The 24509-nt window shown below is 37.4% G+C and overlaps 1 protein-coding gene across 8 annotated transcripts in view; it reads right to left on the bottom strand.

Moving 5' to 3' along the window:
- The window catches only part of cdk14 (cyclin dependent kinase 14), a 180191-nt gene that overhangs the window by 26420 nt on the left and 129262 nt on the right, over positions 1-24509 (bottom strand). For 6 of the 8 annotated variants that reach the window (XM_079625391.1, XM_079625397.1, XM_079625395.1 and 3 more), the window contains 2 exons: positions 23256-23395; positions 19955-20101 (listed from right to left, as the gene is read on the bottom strand). In XM_079625391.1, the coding sequence (XP_079481517.1) occupies positions 19986-20101; positions 23256-23395 (256 nt within the window). In that variant the 3' untranslated portion in view covers positions 19955-19985. Of the gene's footprint in view, positions 1-8214; positions 8274-19444; positions 20102-23255; positions 23396-24509 lie in introns of those variants that run through there. The other 2 variants (XM_079625390.1, XM_079625392.1) reach the window with 2 other exon arrangements.

Below are 24509 nucleotides of genomic sequence, written 5' to 3'. Positions count from 1 at the left end.
TGTTGTACAGCACTTTGGTCAACAGCTTTTGTTTTTAAATGTGCTCTATAAATAAATATGACTGACTGACTGACTGGAGATGAACATTTACCTGATAATCCATACATATTTCCTTTTATAGAAAAATCCTCTCATTGATTTACATTACAAGCTATCAGAATTTTAATTATCTTACTTTTTTGCCATATTAATATCAGCATCTGATCCAAACTGCATGCGTTCCCTCTGAATAAAATTGAAGTGTTGTTGCCTCCATATTCTCTCATCATACTATATGAGCAATAAAAGCCTGATGTATCAAATATGATACAAAACATTTGCTTAGACTTTTTTATATCTTGTCTAAAGGTTCAATACACTCTTCTATTTCCAATCATTTAGATTTTTTTCGGACTATTATTTCATATGTCAGCCTTTACAGGGTTAAAACTATACACGTGTAAAAGCACGAGTGCATGTCTTACTTCTTGGAAAGACTACAAACAGAGAGAGCGGTCAAACTCTCGTCTACCCAACCTGGATGATATTATTATGAGCGACTTATTTCAGTTCGAGTCGAGTCACAGTGTGGAGTCGCAACCGACGACTTCCTCTGGGTTTCCTGCAATGCATGCTGGGTCTCCAGCCTTGGGATTCTTTCTCTCAAGCATATGATTACGGCTTGGATTAAAACACGACTGCATGTTTGTGGCGGGCGACTGGGCATTGCGGTGTCACTTCATTAGTGGAAACGACAGGCCGTCTGCTGGGCCGCTGTGAGCGAGGGAAACAGGGACGCCTGTCCACAAAACACAAAAAAGCAAAGCCAGAAAGAGAGCTGGAACAAGGCTGTTGAGTATCGGTTCACCATTTGATGCAACTTAACCGAACAGAATGGAAAGAATGCCAGAAAAAGACACAATTAGAACTACAAACCAAAGTAGGAATGCAGGATCTGCTGCATGTACGTCAACTGAAGAGACATTATTGTAGGATTATTATAGGGAATGAAGAAGAGCAGTTCTATTTCAGAAACGCTGTCGGCCTCTCATCGCTCCTGTAATGACATCAGACAGAAACTCACACGACACAACTGGACTGAACCGAGACGTTGTCAGATTAAACTAGAGGTGATTCTTCTAGTATGCTATGAGCAATCTGTCTCCGGTCAGAGATGAACCAGGGTTTAGGGAAAAATGGAGACAAAAATAATCCCAGGTTTCAAAATATGGGACCAGAAAATGCCTTCATAGTAGGGCTGTAAACAATTAATCGCGATTAATCGAATCCAAAATAAAAGTTTGTGATTACATAATAAATGTGTGTGTACTGTGTATAATTATATTGTATATATAAATACACACATATGCATGTATATATTTGAGAAATATTTGCATTTATATACTGAATATATATTTTTATATAATTTATATTATATATATAGAACTATTTTATATATAAATAAAAAATGTATCTTAAATATATACATATATACCCTACTTCATAGTCAGCTACTATTGTACTTGATTTCGATTTTTGATTTGATTTTATAGTTTAACATGAATATATATTTATATATATATATATATATAAACACACTGTATATATCATGTCCATGATTTGTTTTTGTTTTCACAGCAAGTGCCAAAACCTTTACAGAGTTTTGTACCATTTAGACGAAGAAAACAATGTTAAAAAACAAACAAACAAAATGTAAACATTTTCGGTAAAAAAATGACCAAAGAGCAGCAGCAGGTTAAATATATATTTGCACACACAATAAAATGCAAAAAAAAAAAAAAAAAAAAATCTGTAAAAAAATTGTAAACCCATTCAAGAAAGGTAAATAATGCATGTTAGTAAAAATAAAATGTTTGACACGAGATTCACTCATATTTGTAATGCTGATTTTTGTCTTTAAACCGAGGTTTACTGTATGTGTGACAGACAGATCACAGTACAGCACATTTCAACCGAAGGGTGAATTAATACATGGAAATTATGAGGAGAAACTGCAGCGCTCCTTTGCATAATCAGCTTTTAATTGAGCCCAGAGCCATATGTGTATGCTGAGCATTCTGGGCTCTGACTAATGGGGCATGAGCTGGTTAAATGAAGCGTGGCAGAGGAGAGTAATCCAGACCTGATATGGACACACACACACAGACTCAGTTTGCACATACACACACCCCAGATGGTCGCGCTGGGAGGATCGGCTGCATGTGATGCAGATATGTCATCAGTGATGCAAAGATATATCAGACACACAGACAGAATGCATCATGGGATAAGTAGTTCATAAAAATATCTAATACAGTCTAGAATCTTTCTTTAATTGCGTCAAATCAATATTTGTAGTGAATTGAGTGAATTAATGTGTGAATTTTTCAACAGTCCGTAACGGACAAAATCTCAGGATCTTGTATCCGCCACGGAAAGATTTTTTTTTTTTTTTTTTGTAATTGCAACTTTTAAAAATTCTGACTAAATTTCTGAGTTTATGTCTATGTTTATGTCATGCGATTCTGAGGGGAAAAGTCAGAACTGTGAGATATAGAGTCAGATTTGTGAGATACAATCTCACAATTTTGAAAAGAAAAGTCTAAATTGTGAGATATAAACTTTCAATGGTGAGGAAAAATGTCAGAAATGAGAGATAAAAACGAAAGTCACAATAACCTTTTAAATTTTTAATTCTGTGGTGGAAACAAGCTTGCAATAAAATCTCTTTAAAAGTGTTTCAAATACAAGTAAAAAGTATAAGTGCAAAACTTGCTGTTGTTTTGTGTGTCAGTGTAGTGATGAAAATGTAGTTCATCTCCGACCCCATGCTGCACCAGCTTATCGTCAAGTGTATTAATTAGCCTATTTTGTGTATACTTAACGATGCACACAGTTTAATGAATTACAGGTCATGAATATAAATGAGGGAGGAGTTGGAAAGGAGGAAATCTGCTTGGAAAATTTGTTGCATATTTGCATATATTTACAATCTCATACACTGTAACACGGCCCGAATAAACCTTCAGCTTTTAATTAAGATCCGGCTTCAGTGTTTAGGGAGCTCAGAGAAGTTTGACTTCTGCAAAGAATATTCATATTTCAGGCACGTTTCTCTGTATCTGTAGTCAATTTTCTGTGAGATGCGTATTCAGGATATTTCTGGAAGGGTGTTGCCTCTCTAACAGACGCTGGCGTCTTATTAAGCCAAAATAAGGACTTGAACTTGGCATCTCTTGTGTTTGGGACGGGTCACTCAAAATTTAATAATGTATGATGAATAATGTTGGGCCACCACTTGAGATGGATGAATAGAATTAGGATAGATAGATAGATAGATAGATAGATAGACGGACTGATAGATGGATGGATGGATGGATAGATAGATAGATAGATAGATGGATGGATGGATGGATGGATGGATGGATAGATAGACAGATAGAACGATAGATAGAACGATAGATAGATGGATAGATAGATAGATGGATAGATGGATGGAACAAACTACAGACAGATAGACAGATAGATAGACAGATAGATAGACGGATAGATAGACGGATAGATAGATGGATAGATAGACAGATGGATAGACAGATGGATAGATAGCCAGATAGATAGACAGATAGATAGACAGATAGATAGATAGATAGATAGATAGACAGACAGATAGATGAATAGATAGACAGATAGATAGATAGATAGACAGATAGATAGATAGATAGACAGATAGATAGATAGATAGATAGATAGATAGATAGATAGATGATATAGATAGATGGATAGATATAACAAACTACAGACAGATAGATGGATAGATAGAATGAACAAATGATAGATAGATAGAGCGACAGACAGATAGTCAGATGGTTAGTGATAGATAGCAGGAACAATAGATGCCTGCAGTGAAGTATGGAGGGAGAAGCGTCTCCTGTGTCGGCTTCCTAGAGCTAAACAAATCTTGAGACCGCGCAGCTCATGACATCATGCCAGGGCCTCCGATTCAACATAAGAAGAGCTAATTATGAGCCGGCATGATAAAGTGGGCCATGAATATCAAATATGAAATAGCTAAAAGCAGAAGTGGATAACATCAGGAGGTTGGGCTCGAGAGAAGAAGAACCTGAGACCAGAGGAGAGATTTAGGCCATGAGAACCACGCATCACGTGTGTGTGTGTGTGTGTGTGTGTGCAGGAGCTCTCGGCTCGCGGAGGAATAAGTGAAGCTCGGCTGATGTTCCTCACTAGACAGAAGCATCGGGAAGAGGACGAGTTTAAGGACACACATCAATGCAGTGCGTTTCATTTCTCAGTCACATCATCTACACAAACAAACACAATTTATAAAAATGGAGCGAACCGAGAACAATTTGAATTCAAATATAAGGTGATAGAAATTCTACAAAATAACAAGTTTTGATAAAGCCTGAGAAAAGCCACTTATATCAACATGCATTTAGTTTCATTTTATTAGTTATTTCATTAGCTTTACATATTTTAGTTTACATTTGATATACATCAATTTTTAAATACGTTACATTATCTATCTCTATATGTGTATGTGTGTATATTGAGCAAATACATGAACAGTTATCGTGTCTAAAGCCTTCTGCTCAGTTACACTCAGCTGGTTGTAATGCTACAGTGTGTCTTTTGCGTATAAAGTTGACAAATGTTGCGTTTTCATGTTTTATGGGGACTTTCCATAGACATAATGATTTCTATCCCGTCACACTAACCCTACCCCTAATCTAATCCTACCCATCACAGAATTTTTTATTTATTTAAAAACATCACTTGTATGATTTCTAAGTAGTTTTTCCTCATGGGGACCAAAACATTTCCCCACACAGACAAGGATTTTGGATATTGCCATCTTTGTAGGGACATTTTGTCCCCAGTAACACACACACACACACACACACACACACAGAACCAGAGTATCAGTACTGTATGATGAGTAGATAGATGTGATTCACATGATCAGTAAATCACGCATGTTCTTTGATTTCACACACCTGCAGCTTCATCTGATGAATTGCACGTCCTCAGGATTCACTCCTCTGTCCACAACAGAGCAGGTCAATATTTCATGTTTCCCACCATCAAGCAGCAAAGACCCGACATCACATCAGAATCTCAGAGCAGCCGATCAATGATTCACACACACCGAAACAAATTGAACGGAGGTCAGGGCGAGAGAAGACTAATGCTTACACCACCAGTCAAAGCTTTGGAATGAAGATTGTTTTATGTTTTTGAAATAAGTCTCTTTTGCCCGCCGAGGCTGCATTTACAGTATTTTGATCAAAAATAAAGTAAATATTGTGAAATATTATTACAATTTAAAATAACTGTTGTAGTATATTTTTAAATGTAATTTATTCCTGTAATCAAAGCTGAATTTTCAGCATCATTACTCCAGTCTTCAGAGTCACATGATCCTTCAGAAATCAGTATAATATGCAAGTTTGCTGCTCAACAAGAAACTAATTATTAATAATGTTGAAAACAGCTTTTGCTGCTTAATATTTTTGTGGAAACTGATACCCTGCCATTCAAAAGTTTGAGGTCAGTAAGTTTTTTTTTTCTCTAAAAAAGGAAAATTAATATTTTTATTCAGCAAGGACTTTTAAAAATGTTTAGTCAAAATATTCCTATTTTAAATAAATGCTGTTCTTTTGAACTTTCTTTTAATCAGAGAATCCTAAAAACATTTATCACGGTTTCCACAAAAATATTGAGCGGCAAACCTGTTTTCAACATTCATAATAATAGAAAATCTTAGTTGAGAAGCAAATCAGCATATTAGATTGATTTCTGAAAGATGTCTGAATTGAATTGTATTACAAGCAAATTATGAAAGAATGTGAGATTTATTTTTACACATTTAAATTTTCTAATTTCAATTAAAAAGTTGGGGGGAAAATGAGTAAAAATGTAAAGAAATTCATATACCTGCACATGTACCCACACATCAGAACCTCGAAGCATCCGATCAATTATTCACATTGCAGAAACAAATTGAACGGAGGTCAGCAAGAGAGAAGACCAACGTTTACACGTTTCAGAAGACTGTCAATGCCGTGGGGAATCCCGGAAAGTGCAAATATTCCATTTGTAAGTGGGGAGATTCCTGCATTTCGGTGTGGCGAGTAATTACGTCCCTCCGGTGCTCAAATTATGCAAACGCAGCGCGGGGGGGCGGAGCCACGGGGCCTTTGATAAGCCGAGCGTGATGCGAGTGAATGAGGCCGTGACAGGCGAGGAAAAACACACATTCATTCCCGTCACAATGCCAAACAGCACTTTTAATTAAAGCTTATCAAGCAGCATGAATTATGCATTAATTCCTTCAGAATCTCGCGCTCAAATATTCCCGGCGTTCATCAGGAGAGATAAAACCCAGAAGACCTGATATCTGCTGTCTGTCTGTGACAAAACAAACGCGTCGATGCTTTTATCGCCGTCTGTACACGCAGGGAGCAAAGCCTTCGATTAAAACACAATCACTGAGCAGCGTTTGTGCGGCGCTGCTGGAGCACCATTACCAACAATACAGAGAGACCAAGTGGAGACCGAACACAGTCCACGGGAGTCCGACTCCCTGCTCGACAACCTAATGAACGATCCGCACACTAAACAATTCATAAGAGACAGACGCATTTCACCATCAAATCAACAGGGAGAAACAAGAAATTACATTCTGACTTATGGAAATGCAGCCTCATTTCTGTATTCTGACATTAGTTTCATAATATTATGACCACACGTGTTCTGGACAGGTTTCATGAGATTCACGTCTATCATTTTCATGCAAAACCGTCCCATCAGGAGATGTGGACAGTCTGACAGTGCTTGTTAATGTCAAAATGATTGAGATGGCCAATCAAATCAAAGAAAGCACCAGCAGGCTTTACCGTCCATTACAGGAATAGTTCACCCAAACATGATCATTCTGTCATGATTCACTCATGTCATTCCTTCTGCGAAACACAAAAGAAGATATTTTGAAGAATTTTGGTAACCAACCGTTCCCATTGACTTCCATTGAGTTTAAATTCCAAGTCAATGGGAACTGAATATATTTGGTTACCAAAATTCTTCAAAATATTTTCTTTTGTGTTCTGCAGAAGAAAGAAACATACAGGTTTGGAACAACATGAGGATGAGTAAATGATGAATGAGTAGTAAAACATTTCATATTTAACAACGTAAACAACATAAATGTTAAACGATTGACAGTAATATTCAGTGATCCAAACAACTGAACTTTTTTGTCAAAAAATCCGCCGTTTTGATTTTAAAATGTATCATTAGGTGATTCATGTAGTTCATAATTGACTGTTATGAAACAATAAACATTAACAAAGAGGTTTTACCATATTAGGCATACAATTAAGAGTGCATATTTTAGGGAAAAAATAGTTGAATTTAATTACAATAAATTATAATTATTTTACTGTTCTGTAGTTTTTCTTCATTGTCTTAATCAATCGTTTAATTTCTTTAAAAAAAAAAAACATAAAAGACCCGCTCCCCCGAAAGGTTGTCATTATTCATCAATATACAGTATACGTGACTTTAGGGTGTGCTATTTAAATAAACTTGCCTTGCCTTGCCTACACTGTGAATTTTTTTTGTTGGTTTACCTTAAAAAAGTAAACTACCTGGTTGCCTTAAAAATTAGAGTTAATTGAAATTAAACAATTGAGTAAATGCAATGAAGGAGATTGGTTTAATCAATAGAAACTCGAAATATTATGTTATCTGAACTACATTAATTATCTAAGTTGATTTGACAAAAGATAAAAAGTTGTGATTACAAATAATGAAATTAATTTTTTTATGCATATGATGCTACCTTAAAATCTGGCTAAAATAACGTGCCTTTTGAGGAAAACGATTAATTTTAAGCCCTAGGTTTTGGAAGAGAGCAACACTGGTCTCTTCAGCGAGAATGCAGCAGAATTCATCCAGGTGTATTTTTAGTTGGTGGAGGTAAAAATTCTCTAAACTCCACGACTGAGGTGAGCTGGATTCAGTCTAATGGATTCGCCCGACCCATTGAGCCTCATGAAGTGACACTAACGCGCTTTTACTACACAGTCTGCATTCACACACTCACTCAGGCCGTGTGTGTGTAAGTGGGCCAGACTGTTTGGAAGGGCTAAGAGTCTCAGTGTCAGAAATCATTTTCTCATTCTGCGTTACCTTCCTGTCCTGCGTGATCCTGATAAAGAAAGTCCCTCAGCGTGAGTGAAGCCAATCCCACCGTGCCACTAAAACCCAGCGCGCTGCAGAGAAACACACATGCTTAATGCAATATGGCATTCATGAAACACACAGAACACACAGTCCCAGCGGTGGAAACCTGAAGGCTGCTAGTTCAATCTCTGACAGAAAGAAAACTTTCTGCAATTAAAAAACAAAACTTTATTTTATTTATTTTATATACTGTTTTAAAAATGAGGACGACCCGTTTTTTTGTCAGGTTTAGCTCACTTCTGCGTGCAAATTTGTCCCCAAAGTACGGTTCAGTAGGTGTATGCAAACACACGCGCGCAGAAATGTCTGTTTCCATCAGCAGACAATATTTATGCAGATAATCACCTATTATCTGTCATTCTCTGGATGTCGTGATGTTATCGTCCTGGAGCGCCACTTTTAAAATAGAGACGTGGTGAGTAACGCAGACGTGTTGTGTGTAGACACGAATAAAACCAGCGCAACATCATCAAACTTCTACAGTGTGTGGTTGTTTTGTTTGGGTTTGGGAAAGTTTGTAGAGGCAGGTGTGCGTGTGCGTGTGAGTGTGTGTGTGTGTGTGTGAAGCTGTTTGACACGACGATCTGAGAGCGCTGTCTGTAAGCCTGGATAATTACCCTCCACCTGTCTCTCTCTCCACCTGACTGCCTGACAAACACACTGCGGTAACATACCACCTAAAACATGTCACATCTGACAACACACACTACCTATCGGTCTATCTACCTAACTATCAGTCAGTCTGACTACCTGTCTGTCTGTCTACCTAACTATCAGACGGTCTGTCTGTCTACCAACTTGTCTGTCTACCTATCTACCTACATATCTTTCTACCTACCTGTCTGTCTGTCTGTCTGTCTGTCTATCTACCTACCTACCTACCTGTCTATCTACCAACCTGTCTATCTATCTACCTACCTACCTATCTGGGGTGCGTTTCCCGTACAACTATATAGCTCGCTGCTTAACTACCATAGTACGATGCATCGTTGGAGAAATCAACTAGCTAGTCACGACTGTTTCCCGAAACCGTATGTCGCAAAGTATCGTTCAACCACGTTGGTTTATGACGTCTCGCGCGTGGTGGACTAATAACTTATTTTAATTAATCTGTTTGAGATCGAATTAACGCTAGATTTTGTCAAGTTACAGACATGGCATCTGAAGACCATTTAAAAATTTTCTCAGTTATTTTGCTTTATTACCAGACTCAATATTTGGCTCGTTCTTACGTAGTTGAGCACGTTCGCACATGCGCAGTCTTCAAAAACGGTGCTTTAAATCTCTTGGAAAAATAAAAGACGTAAATTACATTTGTATGTATTCTAAATAAATAATACGGGTTGTACTGAATGTCAGCTTGCTTATTTAGCTAAAGGTAAGGATTTATTCAGTCTACATCTCATGTAAACTAGAAACTATGCTTCTAACCACAGCTCGAGGGCTGTCGTTCCAACCACACAAGTTTGCGATGCTGTTTGCGAACGTTCATTGGAACGATGGTTTCGGGAAACACCAAATCGTTGAACTGCTGATAACGACGGAACTTGCGATCATAGTTGGCTAACGATGCTTTCGGGAAATGCACCCCAGTCTGTCTGTATGTCTATCTACCAACCTGTCTGTCTACCTATCTACCTACCTATCTGTCTATCTACCAACCTGTCTGTCTACTTATCTACCTACCTACCTGTCTGTCTGTCTGTCTATCTATCTACGTAACTATCAGTCGGTCTGTCTATCTACCAACCTGTCTGCCTGCCTACAGTAGCAACCTACACGTGTCTGTCTGTCTATCTATGTATTTATCTGTATGACTACTTTTCTTTCCATCTATCTCTCTGTCTATCTACCAACCTGTCTGTCTGTCTACCTAGATTCCAGTATGTCTGTCAATCTATGCATGTATCTGTCTGACTACCTACTGTAGCTTTCTACCTCTCTGTCTATCTACCAACCAACCTGTCTATCTATGTATTTATCTGTCTGATTACCTGTCTGTCTATATACCTACATACCTGTCTCTGTCTGTCTGTCTGTCTCTGTCTGTGTATTTATCTGTATGACTACATATCAGTCTATCTACCAACATACCTGTCTGTCTGTCTGTCTGTCTATATATCTATCAGTTTGACTACTTATCAGTCTATCTACCAACCTGTCGGTCTGTCTACCTACCTACCTACCTACCTGTCTGTCTGTCTGTCCATATATCTATGTATGTATCTGTATGACTATATCAATCTATCTACCAACCTCTCTGTCTGTCAACCTACCTACATTTGTGTCTGTCAATCAACGTATTTATCTGTCTATCTTCTACCCATCCATCCATCCATCCATCCATCCATCCATCCATCCGTCCATTCGTCCGTCCGTCCATCCGTCTATCCATCCATCCATCCATCCATCCATCCATCCATCCATCCATCCATCCATCCATCCATCCATCCATCCGTCCATCCGTCCATCCATCCATCCATCCATCCATCCATCCATCCATCCGTCTATCCATCCATCCATCCATCCATCCATCCATCCGTCCGTCCGTCCGTCCGGGTCAATTTGTCCCCATTTCAGAAGATTACAGAAAAATAGAAGCATCTTCACCTCAATATCAGAAATGAATCACTAGACAAAAAACTTTTCTAGAGCGCCGACTTGTTGAGATCTGAAAAGAGTGTCAACAGACCGTCTTCTTTCTGCGGTACACATGCTCAAACTTTTTAATGACCAAACTCCAGCTGGAGCGTGTAGAGGCCCAGTGAGGTGTGTGTGAGGCGAGCAGGAACCTGACCGGGCGGCTGGCGCTCTTCACAGAAGACGTGGAGGAGCAGCGTCTTCTAGAAGCTCATTAGAGGAGCCCATATGTCGGGAGCGAGAGAGAGTGTGAGCGTGTGGGTCTTCGTTTTCATGTCGCACGCACCCGTACTCGCCTGCCACTTCATGCTCCGCAGCGGCACAAACACTTTCATCTGTAAACGTGATGTGTTATTATAATTGAGATGCGACCGCCAAGATGTGGTGACATTTAGCGCCTGATCAGAACGTTTGCAACGGTTTCCCCTGCAGACTTTACATGCAGCAATTCAGAGCTGTAATTAGAGAAGAGAAGCTCCATCCATCCAACCTAACAGAGGAGAGTGATTTTTTTGGGACGCTCGTTTGCAGTTGCATAAATAAAACGAGGGAATAAATCACACAACTCTTTTTAAAGTTGCTCCAGTTTGGTTGCGGCTCAGAGATTTTGCCATCTGCCTGGGCAAGCATCAGTAAAGCCTGTCAACCTTCAAACTTCAAGGATTTTTTGATTTTTCTCAAACTTTTGCTTATCTAGTTAAAATTTTATGAATTTAAAATAATTTTAATCCTAGTTCCTTACATTCCAATTTGTAATTTTGCATCCTGTCTGCTATCTCAACTCAAATTCAGGAATAGAATTGGAATTTAAAGTCATTCTCAATTAAATTCTGAATGTTGCACAAGCGTGGTAAACCGGTACAGTGGCTGCTATAAACATGTTTACCATTAACTTGAACTAACTTGCTTGTCAGGATACCTTGTACACATGAATGTTTCTGTCCAGACCAATAGAACTGTATAACTGTCAGACAACCACAGCCAATCAGAATATATGATGTGTAGAATGGAATTATGCGGAGCTAGATTCAGACCAATGAGAAGTCACGGTGGGCGGGGCTATGCAGCACAATACTGCAAAAAAAAAAAAGAAACTGAATGAGAACTGTTATGGCATCTAGCTTAAATAAAATCATTTAAAGTTTGTTTTTTTGCCTCATGCAACCTGCAAGCTGTTCTTCTGCACACAAACCTGGAGTAAATAAGTGTCTCGATGTGACTGAGACGAGAGGAGGAGTGAGAGGAGATTATGCTAATGAGTGATTCAGAGCTCGACCTCTGTCCCTCCTCCACGCATGTCATTAGTCCCTCGAGTGATCAACACATTACACATGAAATCAAGCAGCGCACCTCCTCTGCTCTTTCAATGTGTGTGTGTGTGTGTGTGTGTGTATACTCTACTAGTACTTGGGTCTCTGAGGGAAACACCTGCTTGTGGGGAAACACCCTCTTTCCACACACACACACACACACACACACACACACACACACACACACACACACACACACGAAAGTCTCCTGCTTTTCTTCCTCTTCTGATTTTTTTCATTTCCTCCACTGGCTCGAGCTAACTGGCTTTCCCTCAGAAACCGAGAATGGCTCATCCGATCGAATCCCCTCAACTGCCAATCACTCACACACACACACACACACACACACACACACACACACTTCTCAATCACGAGTAAACCTCAGCGAGATGCTCATCGGCCGCAGGAGGAGAAGCATATGGACAGAGAGAGAGAGAGAGAGAGAGAGAGGGGGGGGGGGGGGGCAAGGGCTGTGTAATATTGCTACAAAACATTATATATAGAATATTTAGAAATTTAAAATATATACAATTAATTATAATACATTAAATATTAAATAATATAAAAGTATAAGTTAATTTTAAGTTAAGTATGTATACAGGTTAAATTATAGGTATTAATACATTTATTTTATTGTAATAATACAGTATATAATACATATTTTCTATATTTAAAAAAAAAATGTTTTCCTATGATGGCAAAGCTGAATTTTCAGCAGTCATTACTCCAGTCATTACTATGCGTTTTATTACGCATATATTTAATATGTAATAAAATATTAGTGTCTTTCTTATTTATTTATTATGCAAAAACAAAAATGAACAAAAAACCCGTCCCTATTTATTATTATTGTGAATATTTGATTTGACCACTCAGTCCTACATTGAATGCTGTTGAAAAGCAAACAGAAAAAGTTTCATTATTAATAGTTTTTGGTGGCATGTTGGGTCACAGAATGTGTGTATCAGTGTGTGCAGCATAAAACAGTAATTATACATTTCCAAATCCAGTTGAAGGTGCTTTCTCATGATAAATCATTCATGTTTTTCCATAAATGGCCGCTCTGTTAGCGAAGTGTTTCCAGCACACTGAGGTCGTCACAGTCCCTGATAAAACAAGCAAGAGTCCAGACCACCGTGCAGGAACATTAAAGACACTGGAAACTAAAACATACTGCATATACAAGCCATTTTTTTTTATTCTTCACTTCTGTGTCGACTTTTCATTTTGCTGATGAAAGCAAAGGCTACATAATATAACAGATCATTTACATAATCCAATCAAACCCAAATAGATCAAATCTAATCCAACTGAATATTCAATTTTTACTAATAATACATACAATCACATCACATTACAGGATGCCTGAATCTTACATATGAAATAAAGTTGAGTTTATAGAGTAAGGTACCAGAAGATTTCACGTAGGTTTCTCAAACCAGTCAGATCCAGTGATCAGTGATCATCCACCACATACACAACACTGGTTTTCCACCGAAAACCAATCAGAACGGAGCTGTCGCTGTCTGATGTGTACAGCGACATGAGGCCACACGTTTAGAGAATGTGTGTATCTGTACACACACACTTTGAGGTGTTCACTGTGCCAGTATAGAGTGTGTTGAATGTGTGTGTGTGTGAGTGCAGATAAACAGCTGGCTGCTGTACACACCGGACAGTCTGTCTGTGGCTCTTATCTTCAAAGAGTCAGTGAATCGCTCTAGGCCTGCGACACGCGCCAACTGACCCAGTCAAACCAGTGCCAACCTGGACTGAACGAGACGCCCGCCAACCCTTCAGACTGCGCTAACAAACACACAGTGCTCTAGTCAACCCTGTTCACACTCACAGTGATCGAATCATATCAGAAGTGAACTTCACTGTCACGTCTAGCAACTCGGAGTTCAACTCTGCTCAATGAGAATATAATACAATTATATTTTACATTTTATAATATATATAATTTTTTTATACATAAAATTTACAATATATATACAAACAATATAATTATACTATATTATATTTTAAATATATTAACTATACATTACAATAGCATATATTTTATTTATACATATAAATATAAAATAAAGAAATATAATAATAAACATAAAACTCTTTTTTATTTTTCAATATATAAAAATGTATTTAAAATATTATACTATATAATTTTTGATATATAGCCTATATATGATATATATACACACACACACAGGTGAAACTAAAAAAAAAATTTATATGGTGCAAAAGTTAATTTATTTCAGTAATTAAACTTAAAAGGTGAAACTAATATATTATATTATATTATAATAAATTAACTTTTGCACGACATTAATATTTTTCGAGTTTCACCTGTGTGTATATATATATATATATATATATATATATATATATATATATATATATATATATATATATATATACAGTATATATTATGAGTGATTACCGTAATCAATTTGACAGCACTAATTTAAATAAAATATATAAAAAATATATATTTATAAATATCAACATTTTGTATAATACTTTACAAATCAAAATACATGTAAATAATTGAAAGGGTTAGCCCTGTCCACAAAAACAGACAGATCTGCTGCAGCATTAAAGACTTTAGAGCGGTTTACACGCATACACACTCTGTCATAGCGCTCATGACATGACATGAATAATGTAAAAGCATCCAGTAACAAAGACAGTCTGTCCAAAACAGACACTCCACACAACAGAATCCATATCAATCACCTTGGGCCCTTAATTTATGCTAATGTCATGCAAAGCCATTGCAGCTGATAGGTGGCTTCTTGCATCAGCAGCGCGACTTCCAGAACTATCCAGAAACTTCAGCTATTTGATGTCATCTTTATGAATGCATGCACCTCTGTGGCATTCAATGGAGAAGCCCAACACGTCTAGCACATCACATCTTTCACTAAATTAGGCATTTTACCATCAGCAAGGGCTTTTCTGTCCCTAAAGAAAGACAGACCTATAGATCATCCAACCTTTTTCTATCTTTTCTGACCCCAATTTCATCCCAGTGACCCTCTTCTCGTTGGCTCTGTGAAGCCCTCGGCCTCTTTTCTGGTCTCTGACAGATATTGTGGCGTAGTGTGTGAGAGAGGCGTGTCATTTAGTCTGCGATGGGCTCAATAGCAGCTCTCAAAGCTTCCATCAGCGGCACAAAGGCTGCCTGCTGGGGATTTCCTCTGAAAAGGTTCCTGCAACAACACTTCTGATGAATAATACAAAACTGGAGAACTTGCCCAGGTCTTGGTGGACTTTTCTTGTCACAGAAACATACAGTGGCCCAAAAAATATCATGTAAAAATGGATTGAGGTCTGTCAAAATCACACGCAGAACGTACTGCATCCCATAATCAAAAGAAAATATATATATATATATATTTTGCAAAAAGAAACAATTAATGGTCCTAAAACTAGGTTCTAAATACCGTTGGTCTTCATTTTAAACTACATCTATAATGTCAAAAATATAAGAAATTATATTTTGTATAAAAACCAAGCCTAAAAAATCTTAGATTTTCATAAAATATTTTTTTTTTTTACTCCTAACAAACGTCTTTTAATTCAACATTTAGCTTGAAATTTTGGGGGGACAAATATATAAAACATTTCTCTTTAAAAATTAGTTTTCAACATGAAAATGATATTTTGCATAAAAAAAAATGTACATAAAAAAATGATAAATGGTCATAAAAATAAAGCTAAAAATATTTTGTCTATGGTTTCACTCATAACAAACATATTTTCATAATTTTTTTTAACATAAGTCCCACATGCTTTGATATTTTGTATGTAATATGACATTCAGACATCTTTTCATCCAATTTTTTGCTTGGAAATTGAAAACAAAAAAAGGATCTCACTTGCTTAATGACATTCAGACATTAGAAAAGACTTTTCCCCCAAAATATATATATATTTTAAATAATTATGCATTAAGAAAATTAAGCATAAAGATTGTAGACGGTCCTCAAAATATTATTAGTCTTTATTTTAAACTATATCCATTATTCTACTCCTAACACACATATTTTCCCCAAAAAAATTGTTCAATTGAAATTTGAACTTTAAAATAAATCATACATGCTTCCGTTTTCTGCATGTAATTCATTTTTAAGAGTGACTTTAGTATCAAAACCCTCTCAGGGCCTCTAATGTGAGAGACGAGTATGAAAACATTCAGTCTTTGAAATCTCCCTAAACATGCAGGAAATCTTTGCATGTGACGTCTCATGGAGCGTGAACGCTTCGAAATCAGATGTGTGTGGATTAGAGGAGCGTCTCTGAGCTCCACGGAGCCTGTCAGGTTGAGAAGGCCGAGCACAAAGCGTGTGATTTCAATATGAATGGTGCGGTGGAGGGAAGGACACGGCTCTCGCAGTGGGGTGACTTCCCTTCTGAGCCGCGTTCTCCATCACAAACACACACGCGTGCTAAAAACACACCACAACTTCTGCATGCTGACAAGCAAAACACTTCACTTTCATATCTGCACTTCATGAACATGTCAAAGAGAGGATCGCTGCAGAGATGAAATGTTAGGGGACCTATTATACCCCCTTTCAAAGTCTTGTTTTTGGGGTCTACTAGAATAGGTTAAAAAAAGCACACATTATTTTTCACATATTCTCCATTGTTGCAGCTCGTCTCTTCCCAGTCTGTCAGTAGCCGTGTTAACATTACCCTTCAAATTGCGCAATTGAAAATACGCTTAATGGAAACACGTCAATTTCGCAAAAACGCCCATTTATCTTAAAAAAGTTTTTACGCTCACATGAGGTGCTTTTTCACAAATGGAAACAGTTTTTGCACATTTACAGTCACCTGATGTAGATGGTGCGGTGCATTTTGGACAGAAGACGAGACAGAGTTCTTTATTAAATTGATAAAAGACATAAGAATTACAGGAATACTGGATTCTTAACCTCAAAGAAATGCCACAATCACGAGCTTGAAGCAGAAATAAAGGAGAAACACCCAGAAACACCTCATGTGAGCCGCTCACAGGGATCTTTGCTTGCCATTATTGCTTGGATAACACGTCTACGTCTCAGTGACTGGGATATATATAAACCATATCAACCTACCATCCTGACCGATCGCGAGAGAAAAAAAAAAGGCGTTATATCGGTTAATGGAAACGCCATCATTTTGCAATAGTTTTTTATCGAAATTTAGAATAAATCGCAAAAGTTTTGCGCAAATCTGTAATGGAAATGCGCCTAGTAACGCTCTGTTTAGTTCCTGTCTCTATGAAGCCTCTCCTTCAAGCACAATGTGCTCTGATTGGTCGGCTGGACCAGTGTGTTGTGATTGGTCAGGCACTTTGAACGCATGGGGAATGTCACATCCCTTTCACACTACTAACTGAACTCAACCAGGCCTACCCTTTATTTGGCATATGCCCTTAGGCGGGAATTATTTAAATGAGGGATATTGTGACGTGTTCGTTCCCGGAAGAAAACTACAGATTTTTGTAGCTAGGAAGGATCGTGAAACTAGTCTAACAACACACGCTTTAGGAAGATTTATGAGTAATAATAATTGCATTAGAGACATTGCAAATATATTGTAATTATTTAATATGTACCCAGTGGAATGCTTTACAGACTACTATTTTCCCTAGGGTTGCATTTATATATATATATAAAATAAAAATTATATCAGTAGTGCGATTGACAAATTGTGCAGGGTGCTGTAATTAAATAAATATATGCGTGTCATTTACACGTGCAGTTCATGATACAGTGCTTCAAGGTCTAGTTTACTGTAATTCAAGCCCTTCTGAGACCTTCTGACAACAAGTCTAAATAAAATCTTGATGGAACAAATAAAGATGTAAATATTAGTATTGTAATTTTACAGTAAAGTAAATAATCACCATAAACTCACTGGTCTTGTAAAGACTAAACTCAAGTATGAACACACAAAAGTTTTTCTTCTTCTTCTTCTAAAACTCATTCAGCCCTAAATGGATTTAGCACTTAAAGTCTTTAAAGTAAAAATTATTATTTTTTGGCTCTTTTCAAAATTATTTTCTATGCAGATGCACTGCACAACAAAATCACCCCAATCCTTCTAGAATGCATGGCTGCGTCCAAAATCACATACTTCCCTACTATATAGTAGGCGAAAAAAACAGTATGTGACAAAAGAAGTATGTCTAATATAAAAGAGTAGACAAAAAGCACCCGGATGACCTACTACTCCCGATGTGTGCATACGATGGACACTTTACTATCCCATGAGGCCATAGGAGAGGACCAGTGAATGGCAGTGAAGTGACGTAACTGGTCACATGATAATGACAACATGGCAAATGTAGTACAACCGAGTTATATTCATACTACATACATACTTTTTTAGCTTACTTTTCTAACTTATTCAAAATAACACCTTATTCGAGTTATTCAAGTCATCTGGTGCAACTTCCTGTATTCTGTCATATCGTCCCCTTGGAATTATAAGGTTCTATCTGACATTTTTGTCAAAATTGAGTTATTCACATATTCTTATTCTGTGACAACTTATTTACATTATGTGATGTTGTTTTTTAAGTTGTGTACATTTTGGAACTTTTTATTTCGAAAATTAAAAGGTTATTTCTACACAGTCGAATGGAATCCAAAAACTTTAAAGCTCAATATCTCAAAACCAGTCAGAATGCAGATAGAACCTTATAATTCCAAGGTGGCGATATCGCAATACATATCGCAGAAAAACAAATATCGCAATGTCAGTTTTTTCCAATATCACGCAGCCCTGGTTTTCCCCATCAACACACACACACGCAGGACTCTGCACACATTTGGTCCATCTGCCGCACGTGGAGCCCCTGAAATGACTCTGATGAGTCTCGTTGTCTCCTCCTCTGTCATTATTGGGTGTTATTCTCTAATGCAGACGGGTTGCAGAGGTCCGCAGCTTCCCGGGGCTCCGGCGTAAATCTCCCAGAGCACCTGCCTGTAATTTGACTGCTAATCCCTGTGAGCGGGGCCTCCTTCCCTCCGTCACTGCATTACAGCCATTATGAGCTTTAGCCAGCCACATGACATGCTCTCGTACACACCGCAAATTAAATGCAAATACAGCCATTCTGGACATAATGAAAATGACCTTCGCTGCCCTGCAAGAGTGAATCAGACGCTGATGCATGTGTGGGACGACAGACTAGTGCATTGGTTTATCAATGACTAATGCTGTTATCTAAAGAGGGCAGTGGCAGATATGGGCTAATGCAATGTTTAATCATAGCAATGGAGATACACACATACTGTATACACTGAAATTCAACACTTTTTCACACTTACATATTCTCAAAATTCAATAAAATAAATGGAAACACAAGTTTCTCTCTCAAAACATTACATAGTACTTTTCGTATTTATTTTCAACACTATATCTATCATTGTACTCACTCTAACAAACATTTGAATTACATTTTTTGCTTCTAATTTTAAAATTGAAATTTAAAAATATATATAAAATAACCCATTTGCTTTTGACAATGAAAACATTGATTCTTGTATCATAATTTGGTTGAACTGACAAACAAACTAAAAAATTTCACATAACTACTATGTTGCAAACATCAGTTCAAATGTTGATTGCATGCTGTTTTTAATCAATTGTGTGCACTGAATACTTTACAATATGCAATAAACAACATGCTAGTGCCGTTTCAAACATCACCAGAGAGCGTCGAACCATAAGAGCGTCTGGAGCATGGAGTGTCGTACCTGTTTGTGTCCCGGCGGGCGCTCGTCCAGGTCAGTGTTTGCTGTTCGACGTCCCTTTGCCGTGACTGTTGGTCTTACTGCACACCTGGATGCTGTCGCCAGATTCAGGCTGTAACTTAACGGTCGGAACGGTGAAGATAGAAGACACTGAAAAACAACGACAGATTCAGTCTGTGAGTCTTTATGTGACATCTATGAAAACCTCTTTGACAAAAGACAATGTAAAATATAACATCATCATGTACAAGTACAGAAAGGGAGGGGAAAACAATAGTATTGTGATGATGATGATGATGATAAGAAAAATATTGTTGAAAATAAGGAAATCAATAACTGAGAAATTCAAAATAGATCCAGAAAGAAATGATGAATCAAACTCATTCCTTTTTCTATAGGTATTTAAAATAATTATTGAAAAACAGTTAATTCATGAACCAATCCAACCAGCATTGATATAACCACATTATAAACATTGATTTAAAACAAGAAGAAAAAAAAAAGATTTAATTAAATATCCCATGAAGTGGTGTGAACTATATATGGGGAATTTTATGACAGTTGTGTTGAGAAGAATAAACACTACAGTAAACCAGGAACAAACTGCATGAGGCACTGACCAATATCTATTCATAGATAAACAAGAATATATAATATATACAGTATTTCATAATTAATTCATAAAGCCGTTTCTACTGCATTATATTCCTGAGGAACCAAATGTCACTATCTCAGATTCACACACACCAGAGTCAAACGCTATTTAGTTACTGCATTCAAGAAGCCAGTGACCCTGTAAAGCTGCTTTAAACCCTGATAAAAACAACCATTATTGAACATCTGACACCAAAACTCGAGTGTTATCCGTCATGCTCCCACTGTAACCGTTTCATTGTGATAAGCTCAAAACATCACAGATGTGTTCGTCACTTCAGAAAGACCCAGAGATGTAGTGTGTCAAAGTACACACACACACACACACACACACACACACACACACACACACACACACACACACACACACACACACACACACACACACACACACACACACACACACGTATTGTATACTATTGATTAAAACCAGTATGCAATCAACATTTGTTTGTGTATATACAGGTATGTACAGTATGTGTGTAACTAACATACATACTATATATACTATAAATAAATATATGCGCAACAGTACGAATTTGCTATAACAAGCAGCACTAGTCAAGATAAATATGAGACATTTCATTTTACGCCATAAATCCTGCTGCATTTTCCGTATCAATCAAAGCCGGAGCTGAAATGTTAATTACTCGTCCAGCTTCCCCCAAACAGCAACCGTTCTCTTTTGTGATTGAACCGCAAGCGTATATGAAACAACAGAATTAATTTTCCCTTCATTCTTCTGCTTGAAAAGCGGCGCTGCGCTCTGTGCGTCAAAGATCCGCCTCCACGACTGAGTCCCGCCTTCCTCCCGAACACAACCTGCTGTGAGCTGATAACAGGATTAATTCAGCTCCGACTCCTAATCTGTCAAATTAAAAACCTCATTCTCGTATTCAAATGACTTGCCCGGCGCTTGTCTTCCGCAAACGCCTGTTTTCTGTCGCGCATAACATATGTAGGACTAAATGTGCCTGTGCTGCAGTTTTGTCTGTCTACTAGCCGAGGCCTGAAAGAAGATCAGCGGCTGTGGCGGTCTCACGTGTGGATTATGGATACGCGTCACGTTTAGACATGACAAAAGGCCTTGAGGTCTTTTAAAACCCCAAACCAGCCAGAATGACCCGAGTCATCAGCAGCAGCTCGATGCTTCAGCAAGTGTTGAACACGAACGCTTTATTAAAGTCGGCATGAAATGGAAGTTGCCTATCCCTATCCTTCTTGAACAGAAACAAATGTAGGGCGAGGTTTGATTCTGTACATGTGTTTGCTATTGGTGGATCTCATGTGATTGACAGGTTGCCCCGCCCTCACGCCAGTAAACACATCATCAGAGAAGATAAAATAGAAGATTATGACTAACAAACTGCCGACTGCGCAGTATACACTGTGCACAGGCTACTGGGCTTTAAACAGGCATAATAATGAAAACCACAGCTGCAAACTTCACTGTACACTAGATCTGATATATAACATGTGTGAAAGTGTGACATATGTAGTCGTAAATAATGAAAAGGAGAAATAAAGACTTAAATAAAGTTTGATTAGACGGCCATAGAATCATTAAGAGACGGATATGACTGAAATGGTGATAGATACACAGACAGACAGAGAGAACGACAGAGAGAACGACAGACAGACAGACAGATAGATAGATAGATATGTAGATAGATAGATAGATAGATAGATAGATAGATAGATAGATAGATAGATAGATAGACAGACAGACAGACAGACAGACAGACAGACAGACAGACAGACAGACAGACAGACAGACAGACAGACAGATAGATAGATAGATAGATAGATAGATAGATAGATAGATAGATAGATAGATAGATAGATAGATAGATAGATAGATAGATAGACAGACAGATAGAGACAGACAGACAGACACACAGACAGACAGACAGACAGACAGACAGACAGACAGACAGATATATAGATAGATAGATAGATAGATAGATAGATAGATAGATAGATAGATAGATAGATAGATAGATAGATAGATGTGAAACTCGAAAAATGAGATATCGTGCAATTCAGTAACTCAACTTAAAAGGTGAAACTAATATATTATATAGACTCATTACATGCAAAATGAGATATTTCAAGCCTTTATTAGTTATAATTTTGATGATTATGGCTTACAGCTTATGAAAAACTTTTCACAATATTCTAATTTTGAATTTGGGGTTTTCATAAGCTGTAAGCCATAATCATCAAAATTATAACAAATAAAGGCTTGAAATCTCTCACTTTGCAAGTTTATGTAATATATTAGTTTCACATTTTAAGATGAATTACTGAAATAAATGAACTTTTGCACGATATTACAATTTTTCGAGTATCACCTATAGATAGATAGTCAGATAGATATTAAAAATGGATCGAAACAAATTAAAAAAATGATATGTATATGAATAAAAGGATAGAGTATTATAAACTACTATAAAAAGTATTATTATTATTGTGTGCATTGTGCTCTGATTATGTACTACACACTTTTGTACGGCATTATGTACTTTTGACACATGTAGTGGGTACATTTATGGAGTGCATGCATACTGCAGAATGAGTGTGAGTAGTACGGTCCAGCAGTGTGTCAGTGTGCAGTCAGTACTGCAGTGATGTGATGCGGGGGACTCACTGTCAGACAGTTCCCAGAGTCTCGGGGGCAGATGGACGAAGTACTCGTGGTGGAGCGCCGCCTGGGCCGAGACACGGTTCTTTGGGAAGCACTGGAGAAATCTGGAAGCCAGCTCTTCAGCATGATCTACATAACCCAGCCTGCCAACACACACACACATATTTAAACATACAGATGATACAGTGCCAAGATCACCACACACACACACGCTCACTGCTCGCATCTCTCTGTCAGCTTCACTCCCGCTGACGTGCGGCTGGAAAAATGTTTGTTGACTTTTTTGGAGTGGAAAATGCAAAGTGAGTTTTCACCCTCAAACGTCCTCTAAACTGCAAAGACAAAGACCGACACACACACACACACACACACACACACACACACACACACACACACACACACACACACACACACACACACACACACACACACACACACACGCATTCTGCACTGCAGAACAGACACACACATGAACACACAGCAGATCTTTAGATGAGTGTACAGATGTGCTGTGGTCTGTAAATTAAACCAAGATACTGGTAATGATTGTAGGATGGCAAAACTTACATGCATGATTTATATCACAATATAAGAAAGATGGTCTGACGTCACGGCCTTATTTATCTGACAATCTTTCTAGTCCAGTTTATAGTCTGGTATAACCGCCTTCTTACAGACTGTGTGATTGACATGTGAAGTGACCAATCACAGTTTGCTTGGTGTGTGTGTTGCTTAGGGGCGGTTTATCTGAAATAGCACATATGACAACAATAGACCAGTATGGATAAAAAAAAAAAGTAATTTAGCTTGCACTAAAAAAAAAATCAAAAGATTGGGGTAAATTTTTTGAAAGAAATTAATACTTCATCATGGATCCATTAAATTTATCAAAAGTGACAGTAAAGACAGTTATTAAATTACAAATAAATTATATTTCAAATAACTTTGATCATCGTTTTATTCATCAAAAAACCCTAGAAATAAAATCTCACCATTTCCACAAAAATATGATGTTTTCAAACTAGTATGAATACGATACTTATTATCAACTGTTTTAAACATTGATAATAATCCAAAATATTTCTTGAGCAAATCAGCATATTAGAATGATTTCTGAAGGATCATGTGACACTGAAGACTGGAGTAATGATGCTGAAAATACAGCTTTGATCTCAGGAATAAATTACATTTTAAAATATATTCAAATAGAAAACAGTTATTCTAAATTGTAATAATATTTCAAAATATTACTGTTTT

This window comes from Phoxinus phoxinus, assembly GCF_949152265.1.
Source record: "Phoxinus phoxinus genome assembly, chromosome: 10".
NCBI lineage: Eukaryota > Metazoa > Chordata > Actinopteri > Cypriniformes > Leuciscidae > Phoxinus > Phoxinus phoxinus.
This window is presented reverse-complemented; position numbering and strand designations above follow the sequence as displayed.